The sequence below is a fragment of the Aotus nancymaae genome, unplaced genomic scaffold (genome assembly GCF_030222135.1).
Source record: "Aotus nancymaae isolate 86718 unplaced genomic scaffold, 86718_ANA_hifiasm-v0.15.2.pri h1tg000011l, whole genome shotgun sequence".
NCBI classification, from domain to species: Eukaryota; Metazoa; Chordata; class Mammalia; order Primates; family Aotidae; genus Aotus; species Aotus nancymaae.
The window spans coordinates 45,277,284-45,292,588 of record NW_026988422.1 but is presented as its reverse complement, the minus strand read 5'-3'; the positions used below and the strand labels follow the sequence as shown (position 1 = coordinate 45,292,588).

The 15,305-nt window shown below is 45.1% G+C and overlaps 1 protein-coding gene across 3 annotated transcripts in view; it reads right to left on the bottom strand.

Annotated features, from left to right (window-relative positions):
* PRKCH (protein kinase C eta) overlaps positions 1-15,305 on the bottom strand; it is a 237,209-nt gene that overhangs the window by 64,275 nt on the left and 157,629 nt on the right. For all 3 annotated transcript variants that reach the window (XM_064374909.1, XM_064374910.1, XM_064374911.1), the window contains one exon: positions 8,430-8,584. In XM_064374909.1, coding sequence (XP_064230979.1) covers positions 8,430-8,584 — 155 coding nt within the window. The remainder of the gene's footprint in view (positions 1-8,429; positions 8,585-15,305) is intronic.

Here is a 15,305-nt window from a genome sequence, read left to right as displayed (position 1 = left end):
CTGTATTTCCTAGCCTTCACTGGAGATAGGTGCAGCCATACGATCAAGTGCTGGCCAATTCCATGGTAAGTATTGTGTGGAATTCCAGGAGGCCTCTTAAAGGGAGCTGACTCAGTTAGGGGGAATGCCCTCTGGCCCTTCTTACTACCCGGAACTGGAATCGAGAGATGATTACCAGATCTTCAGCAACCACTTAGACAAGGAGGTGACGCTGTCTAGAGCAGAACAGAAAGCACAGAAATCTGGGTTGCAAATGACTCCACGGAGCTTCCTCGGTGGGGCTGGACTACCTACCTCCAGGTTTTTCACATGAGAGAGCACTGTGTTTCTATCTGGCTTAAGCCACTGCCATTTTTACATTTCCTGTGATGGGTAATGGGGCCAAGTCCTAAGTGACCCAGAATTCAAACATCTCAAGAATATTCAATGCTTAATACTTCATTTCTGCTGCCTCCTCTAGCCTTCCCTTTCCCATGTCTTGAACTTTAGGCCCTACTGTCACCAAAATTCCTGCTTTTTTCACTTTAACTACACATCTGCCACAAACTTTTATGCTTTTCTGCTTTGCTCAAACTCACCTAAACATCCTTCTTATCTTTGTTCAGCTTTTAACTCTTCACACTCAGCTCAGGCAACACCTCCTCCAGGAAGTCTGCCTGAACATCCATCTTAGGGCAAGTGGCCATTCTTTCTGCTGCCATGACTTATTAATGGCCATCTCTCACCCCACAAAAAGTGCCTCAAAGGGCAGACATCGCATCTACTCATCTTGTATCTCCACCTCCTAATGCATCGTCTGGCACTAAGTGGCAGCTCAGGAAATATGTTCTGATCTCGACTGGACTTTCCTCACTGCAATGGAGTAAACAGGGTTGAATACCTCAAAATGTCCTGATTTGCTCTTCATGTCAGCTGTAAGTTGAAGACCGAAACAAAATATTCTAGCCATATTTTTATATTCCTGGAGATGGAAAACAAATAGCAGATGAGTCATCCGAAGAGAATATCCACTATGAGAAACAATTTTTGGATGTTTCTGACCTGAAGTCCCTCATCTGTAAAAGAGAACTTGACCCTTAGCAACCTTTGAGGTCTCATCTGGCTCTCATATTTTATAAACCCATTGTTGAGTATAAATGCACAGACCTGGACACAGGGAACTCACTTGAGTTCCCTGAATAGAGGCTCCTCCAGGGATTGGCAACATGACCGGCCTTACCTAACCTTTACATAAATTATTTACAAGGAGTGTCTAATAAAATCTTGAAGTCATCAGCTGACTGAACACTTTAGGATAATAAAATGCCAAGCGAGGTAAGATACACCTCCTAGACTCCAGCCAGGCTGGCCTTCTCTAAAACCCCTGACCTTGCCACACTCCTTCCTATAACTGGGCATCTATCTGCATTTGCTGTTTCTTCTGTCTCAATTGCTCCTTCCTTCCCTCTTTACTGTGATCTCAGCTCAAGAGTTACTTCCTTACAAAAATCTTCCATCTTTCTCTAACTGGATAGAATCACCCTATTCTAGCTTCTCATTCATTGCATTGTATTTCTCCCCTTCATAACACTGGTCATGGTTGCAATTTTTTATTGGTATAATCATTACTGACATCTTTCTCCCTCACCGGATCATACCCTCCACTGGCAAGTATTTATGTTTTTGCTCATCATTACATCCATATCCTTGGCACAGAGTTGATGCTCAACAAATACTTGTTAAAAGATCTCCAGAGGCCATGCAAGGGAGCAGAACAGTGGCCTATGGGTTTCACTACGGGAAAAGGGAAGACTTCATTTGAGGGAAATGCTGATCTACTCTAATAAGCTGGAAAGCTCTGAGCTCTCCATCATATCCTTGAAGAAGGATCTTGGGCGTCAGGAATGGTGGTCACTTTCCGGTGAGAGTCGAAGAGCAGTCACTGAATGAGGCCACATGACACAGCAAGGCACGACAAGCTAAGTAAGAGAGGAGACAAACACATGACTGAAAAGCTCAGAGTGCCAGTATCAGTCCCAGGTGAGGGCTCACAGCCAAAGTCTGATGTGAAAGTTACTAACGTAGTGAGCATTCCCATGACTGGCATGCACTGAATAAACAAGGACTATGGAAACAACAAATGACAATTGGTAGCAGTCTCTGCAGTATGCAGATCAAGAAAGAAGAGGCATACTTCTTGCAGCAGAAGGAACAATGCTAGCAGATGACAAAGGGAAAACGGGGCTGTTAAATTTAACTTTTATCTTTATCTAAGATTTTTCTCACTAGAATGAATAGAATGAATATAAATATAGAACTGAATTCTAATAGCAGTGAGGTGACAGTAGGAGCCCAAAATTCCAGACTCAAATGAAACATCTGGGGGACTCAAAGTCTGCTGGGAAGAAATACTGAGGAGTAAGAGAAGTTCCAGGAGGTGGGAATTGCAGAGAGATTGCCACAGTCTTCCAGAGGGGAAGAACTGCAGAGAGAGAGAGAGTACACAGTAACTCAGTCATGTAAAATCCATCACTGACCCAACATAATTTTTGTTTTGTTTTGTTTTGTTTTGAGACAGGGTCTCACTCTTTCACCTAGGCTGGAGTGCAGTGGCACAATTCTGGCTCACTGCAACCTACACCTCCCAGCTCAAGGGATACTCCCATCTTAGCCTCCCGAGTAGTTGGGACTACACAGGTGTGCACCACCATGTCCACCTAATTTTTGTATTTTTTTATAGAGAAGGGTCCCTGTGTTGCCCAGGCTGGTCTTGAACTCCTGGACTCGAGTAATCTGCCCACCTCAGCCTCATAAAGTGCTGGAATTACAGGCATAGGCCACTGTGCCTGGCCCCAACACAAAGTCATTTGGAAATAGAGCACTTGTGAATTCTTAGACAAGAAAGTAATGCTCACAGAGGAGAACACTTGCCAAGCAAGGCTATGCCCAGCTGAGTCATCTGGAGTCAGCAAGGCATCTGTGGACCCTCATGATCCTTGAGAAACAAGAGCTAGATGATGGTGGTGATTGGTACATTCACATAAATCCAGTAACTATGTTCAGAGATCAGCTTAACAGGGTTTAATCTTGGAGTGAGGTTGCTACTCTTCCCAAATTCTGAATTTTTAAAAAAGTCAAATTAAGTAGACAATTTTTTCTCAATTTGAGGAGAAGTCAACAGTTAAAAGTTGAAAAGTTAATGTGCCACATAATCATGAGAGTAGAAGGCGGCATGTCAGGGTTGGCAGCCAGCCTCTGTGGGGCAAAAGCTTCCTCCGTGGGCCACGTCTGCAAAATGGGATGGCAAAATACCACAGGAAGCATTTGGAGCTTTAGGGGTAAGCACTAATTACCATGCACCCAGCATGTCAAGCACTGCATAAGGCACAAAGCCGTCAGACTCGTGAGTTGAAAAGCATGTGCTGGAAAGTGCTGTGTGTCAAGTGTGACATGGTAAGGGGGAAGTGAAATTTAAACAGTGCCCTTCTACAAACTCTTCCTCACCCAACATATTTCAGATACAGTATTCCACACTTCGTCAAAAACAGCAGATTAAATGTGTGCTGGCTGGCTTTAGGAGTTTGGGGTTGAAATGGCAATGACTGAGTTTTCCTTCAATACAGCTGATGAAACATGCTGAAAGCTGTCTGGTCAATGGGTTGCATGCCCCTTTGTTTCCCTGACTTTTCTGTAGGGCTTGACTCTGGAAAAAAGTCAACACCACGTGTAAATTATTCATGAGCACTTTCTGGCCTCCCCATTGGCCAAGAAGCCCAGGACAAAAGAATGAATAGTCCTTTTTTTTCCCCCTTGGCAGAGCTGACTTGATGACTGCCTCCTTCCCAGCCTACTCTTCTTGGTTTCTGGCCCTTGGCAGGTTCCAGACCCAACAACCAAAGGCAGAGGGGCAGGCCCTTCCCTTGCTGAATCTCCCAGGAACTGGGCTTCTGTTCTTCCACAAAATACAAGGGAACACATCTGAGAATCAGGGTCAGAACACAAGCTGGAATGCATGCAAACGTAACTGGCCCAAGTCCTCTCTCAAAGGCACAGGCAGCCAAGAAGAAATTCATGTTAGAAGGGCCTAAAGTACTAACTTCTGAAGTCTTCTTTAACAGTGACTTGCACATGGTTTCATCTTTGTAACCTGCTGGAAAATAAACACCTCTCTCCCTCCCCTCCACTCCCGCAAAGAACCCAAAACAGACAAACAACAGCTCTATTTGGATAGGTCAGAGGCATCTTCTGGGGAGATTATTTTAGCTCTGATAAAGGGCGTTCTGGGACATGTGTGATAAACGAGGCTGTCTGATACTTTCAAGTTTCTCACTGAGCCCTTGTATCAAATCCACACCCTCTGTGACCCAAATGTCTCCTTTACTGTGTGTGAATTCCAAGGACTTGGCTTTCAAAGTCTTATCCTTAAGACTCTGCTCCCAGCCAGTACACTGAATGGAATCAAATTATCCTGTGAAGTAAGTCCACGGGATAAAAATAGCATTTGAATCTATCCTAATTAAATGTGCTCCCTTCAAAGTCAACCATATCAGTTAGAGCCTGAACATGGGATTCAAGTCCAAGAGTAAATTAAGATCAATTCTCAGAATCCAACCACAGACACCATGAATTGAAATACAACTTGCCCAGATGGGGCTGACACTGCTTCACCAGAAACCACATCAAGTCACAGTGTCTGTCCACCGTATTTTGAGACAAATGAGACAAGCAGACTGAGGGGCTGTAATATTCAATGTAGGAAGGCAAGCGTGCTGCTCAGCCCGACTCAAAGCCTCTGAGGATTCAAGAAATCTTGAGATAAGAGTGTATTGCTTTTGCCCTCCACCTTATTTTCAGGAATTGAAGTGCTCCTAGCACCAAAAAGGAATAAGAAGCTGATTCTGTAGTGGTACTCTAAATCCTCAAGTCTCTCCTGAGGAGGCAGTGTAGTCCAGTGGTTAGAACCATGGTTTGAATTCCGACTTCACTACCAGTTAGTAGTCAGGTGATTAAGCCTTTAGATGACCTAATTATTCATCTGAACAATGTGGATACTGTTATTGTTATATAATAATATTGTTAGAAGAATTAACAGATGAATGCAAGTGAAGTGCTGGTCCTGTAACAAGTGCTCGTTTTATTGATTTATTGATTGACTGACAGGATCTCGTTCTGTCACCCAGACTGGAATACAGTGGCACAGTTATAGCTCACTGCAGCCTCAAACTCCTGGGCTCAAGCAATCCTCCCACCTCAGCCTCCAAGCAGCTAGGACCGCAGGTGCATGTCACCATGCCTGGCTAATCCATATATATTTACAGACATATTTGTAGAGACAGGGGTCTCCTTATGTTGCCCAGGCTGGCCTCAAACATCTGGGCTGAAGTGATCCTCCCCACTCAGAACTTCCAAAGTGCTGGGATTAGAGGTGTGAGTCACTACACCCAGCCCAACTGTTCAGTTTAGCTCTTGTTAATATTATTTTGTTTTGCAACAGAAGTCCCCGTCAAGTAGGGAAGTTATTACTCTTAAAAACTACATGTAGTGGCCAGGCGCAGTGGCTCACGCCTATAATCCCAGCACTTTGGGAGGCCGAGGCAGGTGGATCACGAGGTCAAGAGATCGAGACCATCCTGGTCAACATGGTGAAAGCCTGGCTCTACTAAACATATAAAAAATTAGCTGGGCATGGTGGTGCACGCCTGTAATCCCAGCTACTCGGGAGGCTGAGGCAAGAGAATTGCTTGAACCCAGGAGGCAAAGGTTGTGGTGAGCCGGGATCTCGCCATTGCACTCCAGCCTGGGTAGCAAGAGCGAAACTCCGTCTCAAAAAAAAAAAAAGAAAGAAAGAAAGAAAGAAAAACAGAAAAACTACATGTGGAAACATCTCTCTTTGGGGCAAACAGAGAAGAGACGGCTGGATTAGCTATGGAGAGACGCTATGGAACTCATTGCCTGGAGTCTGATAGCACAAGGAGGACACTTAACTCCCTTCATCATCAGAGATCATACCAAAAACCTCCACAAATCATACACCAGGAAGAAAGTGGAAAGCGGGAAAAAAATGCTGAGATCTAACCACCACAGCCTGGTCAAGAAAGCTCAAAACGGGCTGCCTAATCAACCTGCAGCAGCCCTGTGACTTAATGCAGATCCCGGACTGCGTTCAAACAGGTGGCTCCCACTACCGTTATCCAGGCCGGTTCCCAGCTCTGCACGCTCTTCTCTCCTGCACGGTACCGTGAGGCTGTGATAAATGCGCTATATGTAGTTGAGGTCTGCGGGATCTGCACTGAGAATTAATTAGAGGAAACGTCTCCGTGGTGCCTGCCATCCCTACTATGCATAGCTTGAGTTCCCACTTCTCTCTGGCACCACCCACCAGGTCCTACTGCATTCTCTTTACGAGTCTTACTATTTGTCCTCTTCCTGTTTTGACTCCCATGGTATTTAAGAATATTCACTGGTTTTAAAGCTCTTATACTGTAATAATGATGTCAATACTGTCATGAGTTTATAAAAGAAACTGCATTTAACAAGGTTAATAAATAGCAAACTTCAATCAGGAACTCCTTTGGCATTCATGCCCCTAATTCATGAAAATTTTTCTCTAAGGAAAGCAACAATTGCATCTCAAGAGAAAAAGAGTTTATGTGAGCCAGGTGTGGTGGCTCATGCCTGTAATTCCAGCACTTTAGGGGGCCAAGGTGGGAGGATTGCTTGAGGCCAGGAGCTCAAGACAGCTGGCTGATACAGCAAGACCCTGTCTTAAAAAACAAAAAAACAAGAAAGAAAAGAAATAAAACAATAAAAAAGAGAAAAAGAGTATATGTGGCAATTAGGTTATATGATTTAAAGAGTAAGAGGACACTGACAGCAGAAAAAACAGGAAAATTTCAAAATAAAAATCGACTAACATCCACTATTACACTTCTCACTGTCCCCGACCTTCTCTCTGACTAAAGTTTCATTTGATAACTGTTGAGTTCTGAGACTTAACAACATCAAGTAGATTTTGAGCCCATTCAAAGTATGGTATATTATGATCAAAAGACTGTTGACGAAAAATGAAGAATCAAATATTATTTGGGAGAGGCTACACACGGAGGATATTCTCATGCAGGACACTGCTCACCAGCTACTTACCTTCTAGCTCCTGACTGGTGAGCCATGCTCCACATGACTGTGATTCTTGTTACAGCAACTTAGAGCAAGTCAGTCACACTCTTTAGTTAAGGTGTGGATTTTTTTTTTTTTTTTTTTTGAGATGGAGTTTCACTCTGTCACTCAGGCTGGAGTCCAGTGGTGCAATCTCAGCTAACTGTAAACTCCGCCTCCAGGGTTCAAGAAATTCTCCTGCCTCAGTCTCCCGAGTAGCTGAGATTACAGGCATGCACCACCATGCCCAGCTAACTTTATATTTTTAGTAAAGATGGGGTTTCTCCATGTTAGTCAAGCTGGTCTGGAACTCCTGACCTCAGGTGATCCGCCTGCCTCGACCTCCCAAAGTATTGGGATCACAGGCATGAGCTACCTCATCTGGCCATAAATAGGGAAGAAGGACAAATTTTTTTTTTTTGGGGACATACTGTTGCCCAGGCTGAAGTGCAGTGGTGAGATCTTGGCTCACTGCAGCCTCCACCTCCCAGGTTCAAGTGATTCTCCAGCCTCAGCCTCCCAAGTAGCTGGGACTACAGGTCTACACCACCATGTCCGGCTAATATATTTGTATTTTGCCACGTAGGCTAGACTGGTCTTAAACTCCTGACCTCAGGTAATCTGCCTGCCTCAGCCTCACAAAGTGCTGGGGGATTATAGGTGTGAGCTACCATGCCTGGCCAAGGTGTGGATTCTTAAAATGGAATAGAATCATGGTTAAGGGATTCACTTCAAATGTTAAAATGGAAAAAAGAGAACAACAATGTGTTTAGCACCTTGCAGGGCTTGGCTATGACAGGCCCTTAGCAAACCCTGGCTGAAGCACTTCATGAATAAATAGCCTTTTCTGTGCCCCCTCAGGCCTATTTTATGAATACTAAATGGAGCAAATTTTAGTTCGGAGGCAGTGTGTATTACTGTTATTCATTTATCCTAATGGATCCTTAGAACCTTTGTGAGGCCTGGGCAACACAGAAAAACCCCTGCCTCTATAAAAAATTTTAAAATTAGCCAGGTGTAGTGGTACATGCCTGTAGTCCCAGCTATCTACTTGGGAGGTCAAGGTAGGAAAAGTGCTTGAGCCTGGGAGGTCAAGGCTGCAGTGAGCCATGACTACGCCACTGCACTCCAGTGTGGGCTACAGAGTGAGACCTTGTCAGAAAAAGAAAAAAAAGAACTTTTGCAAACTTAATTCCAAAAAAGGTTTCAATTGATTATCATGAGAAATGGAAGAATGGGTCATGCCAGGAGAGGGGGAGGCAGCGGATCAGGAGAGAGGGTAGCAACCAACTCACCTATAGATGATTCCTTTATCATGTAGGAACATGAGAGCTGAAATGATTTCTGCAGCATAGAAGCGAGCTCGGGCTTCATCAAAACGACGAGACTTCTGAATATGGAACATCAAGTCACCCCCATTCACAAACTCCATCACGAAAAACAGACGATCCTGGATGCAAACACAAGGGAGAGCCCAATGTGATGTTAGCAATTAACCCAGAGCTCCATCAGCATCATATTGCCTAGGGCTGTGGCACAGAGACAAGCGACTGTGAAGTGGATGCATTCCAGGAAACATCCTGACCAGCACAACCGGTCTGGTGGAATTAGATCCCCTAAGCAGAGCAGCACCTGGACCTCCCGTAGTTAATTCCACACAGCATTGAATTTCTACATGAAATCAAAAGTACAGAAGGCATCAGAAATCTCTGGTTCAAGCTCCAGCTCTGTACCTTAAAGGTCATGTGCCTGGAAAGAGAATGTAAATTGAAAGGTAAATACCTTTAATCTGGAACACGTGGGGTTAATTACCCAACGTAAAGGACACCTAGTAGGTGCTCTAGTTCTTTCTCACAAGTCGGCAGAGAACAATCACAGAAAAAGAACACCCCTTTAGACAAGTCAGCCAAACAGAAGTGGAGGCCAGGTGCAGTGGCTCACACCTGTAATCCTAGCAATTTGGGAGTCCTATGTGGGTGGATCACTTGAGCCCAGGGATTCAAGACCAGCCTGGGCAACATAGTGACACTTTGTCTCCACAAAAAAAAAAAATCAAAAAATGAGGCAGGAGGATCATCTTAGCCTGGGGAAGTAAAGGCTGCAATAAGCTGTGATTGTGCCACTGCACTCCCACCTGGGTGACAGGAGTAACACTCCTTCCTCAAAAAAAAAAAAAAAAAAAAGAAGTCAAATGACAGCCTCATAGTAGCATCCACATTGGAAATTCCCCTCAGTCCATCGAAAGATTGAGTCAGGAGTGGGAATGTAAAAATGAGCAGGATGCCATCTCCCGCTCAGTGACTCTCAACCTAGCAGGTAAAGTGGACTCTTAAAATAAAAGTCACTATGCAGTGTACTAAGAATTATGCAAGTGGTGTGAATAAAGTGCTATGGAAATGACAACTGATTCATGAAGGAAATGTGTAGGTCCCATTTAAAAAGTGATCCAAGATTGATCTGAGTGTAAAACATTTTGCTTCCATCACCTCTAAGATCAATGGGTTTCCTCACTCCATCCTGTAACATTTATGAAATTCCTGATTAGCTGGTGCTGAGTTCAGAGCCAGGACCCAATAGAGATTAGAGCAGACACAGCTTCTCCCCATACAGAGTTTGGTGTGAGAAGCACTTTACTCAAAAAAAAAAAAAAAAAAAAAAAGTGACAAGCAAATTGACAAATTCTGGTAAATCTAGTGAAGAAAAAGTGGAGGAAGTGTGACATCTGGTCACCTGCCTGGGGGTCAAGTGATGTCTCTTAGCAAGTGAAACATGAGCCAAGGCCCACAGGATGAGTGCCATCAACTCGTGATATCATTTTGTGGGACTGGAGATCATTTTGTGAGGAAACTGGTATTTTACCAAAGGATGCAGATACGCAGAACCTATCTTTATTTTGGGCGAGTACAAGGTCTCATTCTGTCACACAGGCTGATGTGCAGTAGTGCGATGTTGGCTTACTGCAGCCTTGACATCCAGGGTTCAAACAATCCTCCTGCCTCAGCCTCCTGAGTAATTGGGACTACAGGCATGCGCCACGAGGCCGGCTAATTTTTTTGATTTTTAGTGGAGATGGGGTCTCACTATATTGCCCAGGCTGGTCTTAAACTCCTGAGCTCAAGCAATCCTCCCACCTCAACCTCCCACAGTGCTGGGATTACAGGTGTGAGCTACCACACCCAGCCTTGAACCTGTCTTTATTTGTGGTTGTAAGTGCCACCGACTTTGCACAGGGTGTTTCCACACAGTCACAGCTGAACAATGGGCAGAGCGTGGTACGTGCTCCTGCTCAGCTCACATTGCATCCCTGGTGTAACCAGGCAGATCCCTATCAGAAGGCAGCAAGCTTATGACTTCCTATGCCCGATTTTAACTAACGCCTAAAAGAGAAGCAAGAATTTAACAGTGAAGAAGGAATGGCAAGATTCACAAAACAAAACCACCACCAGCAACACAACTCTTCAACTTGGCCAATGTAACCCAACAGGCAAACTATGTAAATACAGCAAGCCATCTGACTAAGCTGCTGGCCTTCATCTGAGGGTGACTGACAAGGGGAGAGGCAGAATTGGGTGGGACAAGCTTTGATGAGCCATGGATGTCTTGTATTTTCCAAGTGGGAAGGATTAAGGTGGAATTAGCAGGTTAGCAACGGGGTGGGCAGAAGATATACACACGCTGGAGACACTGCAGAAACCTGCATCTGCATAGGGAGTTTTTATGCCCTGTGTGTCTGTCCATTTGCAGGGATGGTCACAGAGGGCCTGAGGAAGACTAGGGCGAAAAGCCACCCTGAACCATCTCTGGGCAAGGAGGTCAGTCTTACGTGTTTTCATTAACCAGCCAGTTCATTCTCCTGGTGGATCTGACTGGGAGTCACATGAATTCCAATTGCTCTGAACACCTGGCTACGGGAACTGGGTCAGTGGGGAAGTTCCTTAGGCTGCTATAAGTGGCGCACTTGGCAAGAGTTTCTAAGGCAGTAGGCGTTGAAAGGCCTGAAGTCTAAAAAGCCAGACTGTGGACTAAATTCCAGATCTGGGGGGAGAAAATCCTGCCCTCTAGTCTTGCTTCTCTATCCCGGCCCCATCCACAGCCCTGGAGGCAGATTCTCAGATAAAGCACAGACTCTGGCAGGTTCACCTCTGCTACACAGTGAGGGACCATAAGCTTCAGCACTCCAGAAAGATGGGTTCTGCTGTACCTGTTTCTTTTCATTCAGAGTCTCATTTCTAACCTCCTGTCTGGCACCACCTGGAACACAGAGTGTAATTCACAACCCTCAGGCTATGAGCAACTCTTGAAGCAGGCAGAAGGAGACCCAGCCGAGACGTGACAACGACTTAATGCAGAGCACTGGTGCATCCTATCAAAGACCTCAAATAATGTCACTAGGTATAAAAACAAAGACATGGTTATCAACAAGCAAAATGTTTTGGCTGTGAGGAGACCCTCCGTTTACCTGCACTTCTCTGTTCACCCCATTTCAAAATGTTTGGTGCAGAGGGGGAAAGATTTGGCAGCAATTTCTCTGAGATTACTTTGGAAGAGAAGGATATAAATGACAAAAAACAAAAACGAAAACAAAAAAACTCTAGTGTTCAGAAAAGAAAATCCAGGCCAGGCACAGTGGCTTGTGCTTATAATCCCAGCACTTTGGGAGGCTGAGGCAGGCGGATCACTTGAGGTCAGGAGTTCAAAAACCAGCCTGGTCAACATGGTGAAACCCCATCTCTACTAAAAATACAAAAAATATTAGCTGGGCCTGTTGGTGGGCGCCTGTAATCCCAGCTGCTCGGGAGGCTGAGGAAGAAGAGTTGCTTGAACCCGAGAAGCGGAAGATGCAATGACCCAATATCTCGCCATGCACTGCAGCCTCGGAGACAGAGGGAGACTCTGTCAAAAAAGAAAAAGAAAGAAAAGAAAAGAAGATCCACACATCATCAGGTGGTGGTGGGATGTATTCTTTGTATTTCTTAATACAAAGAAACAAAATTGTATTATGTCCTCAGGTCCCTTCAGGCAAGTGTGCAATTGTGATAGCTGCTGCTGAAGCTGCTGATGCTTGTGCTCTCATGCAGATATTTTAGTTTAAAAAAAGATCATAAATGTGAATGTGCAGAAAGATTTTAGTTATAGCCAAAAATGCAGATATATGCATAGAAAGGACAAAAAAGATAGCTGTAGAACGTCAGAAGTTCTTTCTTGTACTTTTCAGTATCTTTCAAGGTTTCTATGATGAGTGTGTATTACTCTTGTAATTAGAAGCAAACTAAAGGCACATGTGCTTCCTCCACATTTTTCCTATTTTCATCTGAAAGATGGAAGGCGAGACATGGGAAAGACACAGTTGTGAGGCTGTTCGAGAGAGCACTTGTTCAGGCAGTGGAAGTTGGGAAACAGCCACAGAAAGAGAAACTGCTGTATCCCTGCTGCCCAGTATTAAGAGCAGACACGAGTAACCACCCATGTCCCATAATGGCCTTTCTGCTGCCTGAAGTAACCAGGCCATCAGGCTTGTTTGAATGGCGTCCACAATGAGAATCAGCTGGCTCTGGTTTGGGTCCCACAGTGGCTCTACTCAGAGCCTGGTGCGCAGGCTTTACAGCGTCTACTACAGCTTGCAGAGATCTTCTGTGGTTCCTTTAAGGTTCTGAACAAGAATAAATGATTACTAAACACACATGGTATGCCAGGCCCTGGGTAAGAACCCAGTCTCCTAAAACTAACATGACTCCACACTGCTCCCAGGAAGCTCACGGACACGCAGACAGAGCACATCGCCACAGTGTGGTAAGTGCAGTGGAGGGGTACAGGTGTCATGGTGACACCAAGCAGGGCATCTGAGCGTTTGGGGGAAGCTTCTCATAGGAGCCACTTCCCTAGCCTTGAAGGATGAGGGCATGCAAGTCAGGCTGCTGTAGGACTGAGGCGGGAGGTGTCAGGAGAATGTGCAACTGAAGTGTAAGATGTCAGGCAGACAGCAGTGGGTGGGGGGCTGCAAAGGCAGGCAGGTTGTCAAGCACTGGAGTGGGTGAGTGTGAGCCGTAACTGTACTGCTACTTTCAAAATGAAATGCAGGAAAAGCAAAAAGCTACTTAGGGGTGCTTTACTTCACTCCATCTCAGGTCACCCACAAATGAGAAGTACAGGGTCTCAGCTGCCATTAATAAACATGACCACTCACTTCTGGTCTTTACTAGAATTGTAAGCCCAGCGCCTGGGGTAAAACAGGTGTAGCTATGAGGCTTCGCTTGAAAAAGACTCCAGTTATGTTGGAACTTGCCACACAGAATAAAAAAACATCAGCTACAAAAGTAAATCACTCCACCAAAATTTTACTCCTTTGGAATTAATCCCAAAGGAGTAAAACGTTTCACATTTAGTGAATGCCCTTTACAGAGCAAAGACCTGTATTTGAAGTTCTGAAGGGAGGCAGAAGATAACCTCTCACCTACCGCTCTACTCACTCTGTGCTATTTAAGAATTAGTATCATTAACGACTCGACAAACACCAAATCATGCTTCACAAATTCAACTGTGGAGCAACTAGGTGAAGCATTTTTTAGAAATCCTGCATTTAGGGAGGTACTGGAAGATGGATTATGGTTGTTGTGAGTCACTCCTATGGCAGAGAGGAGTTTCCCAAATCCCACTCTAGATAGAGATGGCAAAGATGACTGTTTCAGTATTTAAACCTGTGCAGAAAGCCATTTCAGTTCTTCTAAAGTCCAATTGCCTAGAAACGGAGCCTGCACATCTGTACAGCTTTACCTGAGACTTCCGGCTTCTGGCTTCTGTCAGGTAGTCTGCCCTGACCTGTGTGGTAGGAAATCTCAGGGCCAGGCGATCGGTTTAACCTCAGTTCTAAAAGCAACTGGCTAAGCGCTTTGTCTCTCCCTGCTCCTCTCTTTTGTCCCTGATTCAGCCAACCACAAATGCAAGTCATTAATATGGGGTGATGAACACCTGCGGGAATGAAAGCAACTCAGAAATCCCTTTGTCCCACACCTGGTGTGAGTTACAGGTGTGGGAGGCCAAGGAGCTGCTGCCCGGTAATAATAGAATTCCTGTCATCACTTGCTCTGATTGCCACTGACCTGCTGCAGTCTGGGTCCACTTTCTGCCCTGTGGCTATCAGTTCAGAACAATTCCCTCCCCAGACCCAAAGGGCTAAAAATATCCACTGAACTAATCATGGTGGTCAGTATAAGTAGGGTGCATTCCCCAGGGACCCCTCATTAAGGGTTGTTCTTTAGGAGTTAAAGCTGATGAGCAATTATACCAACAAGAGTTAGAAACATAACACCTGGGTGGATAAAAGGGCTATGCCAGGATGGCACAAGTGACAAGATGACGCTACCTAAGGAAAGTGGTGAGCGAGCATAGACGGGGGCAAGATCCTGTGGGGTCACTGGGGCAAACATCTTTGGAGGCATCTGTTCAGCTCATGGTGATCCCTTCCTCAGCACTTACCCATACCCCAGCCCAGCCACGTGGGAAATGCTGAGCATCTGTGCACAACCAGTTAGACCAAGCTGGGCCTGCCCAGAGTCTCTTTTCCAGAAAACTGAAACTGAGATTAAAAGCTTTTAATTTTGTCTGGGCTGTGTGCAGGCACTGAGGAAACACGGGTTAGGGAACGGAGGCTGCTTTTGCCATGCAAACATGGGAAATGACTGGGTAGAAGAGAGTGGAGAAAAACTAGGTGGATGGATGAAGGAGAAGAATGATGCAGAAACACAGAATGAGGCAGAGACAAGAGATCAGGGAGGGTGAGTGAGCCAAGAGAAAAACTGCCAGGGTTCCTCATGTCTTTACGGTTTCAGATCAGTTTAAAGACCTGGCCAATTTCTGCCCTTGGGTTGTATGAGACATTTGTTGTACCTCTGAATCTTTATTTTTAGTTCTCTCTTGTTTTTGTGCATAGCCTTAAATTTTCTTAATACCTAAAGTAAATTTTCTGCTACCAGGAGAATTTCAGCTAAAATACATACAATTTCTCTTTTTCTTTTTGAGAGAGTCTCACTCTGTCACCCAGGCTGGGGGGCAGTGGCAGGATCATGGCTCACTGCAGCCTTGAACTTGTGGGCTTAAGTGATCCTTCCAACCTCAGCCTCCTACGCAGCTGGGACAACCGGTGTGTACCACCACATCTGGCTAATTTTTAAATT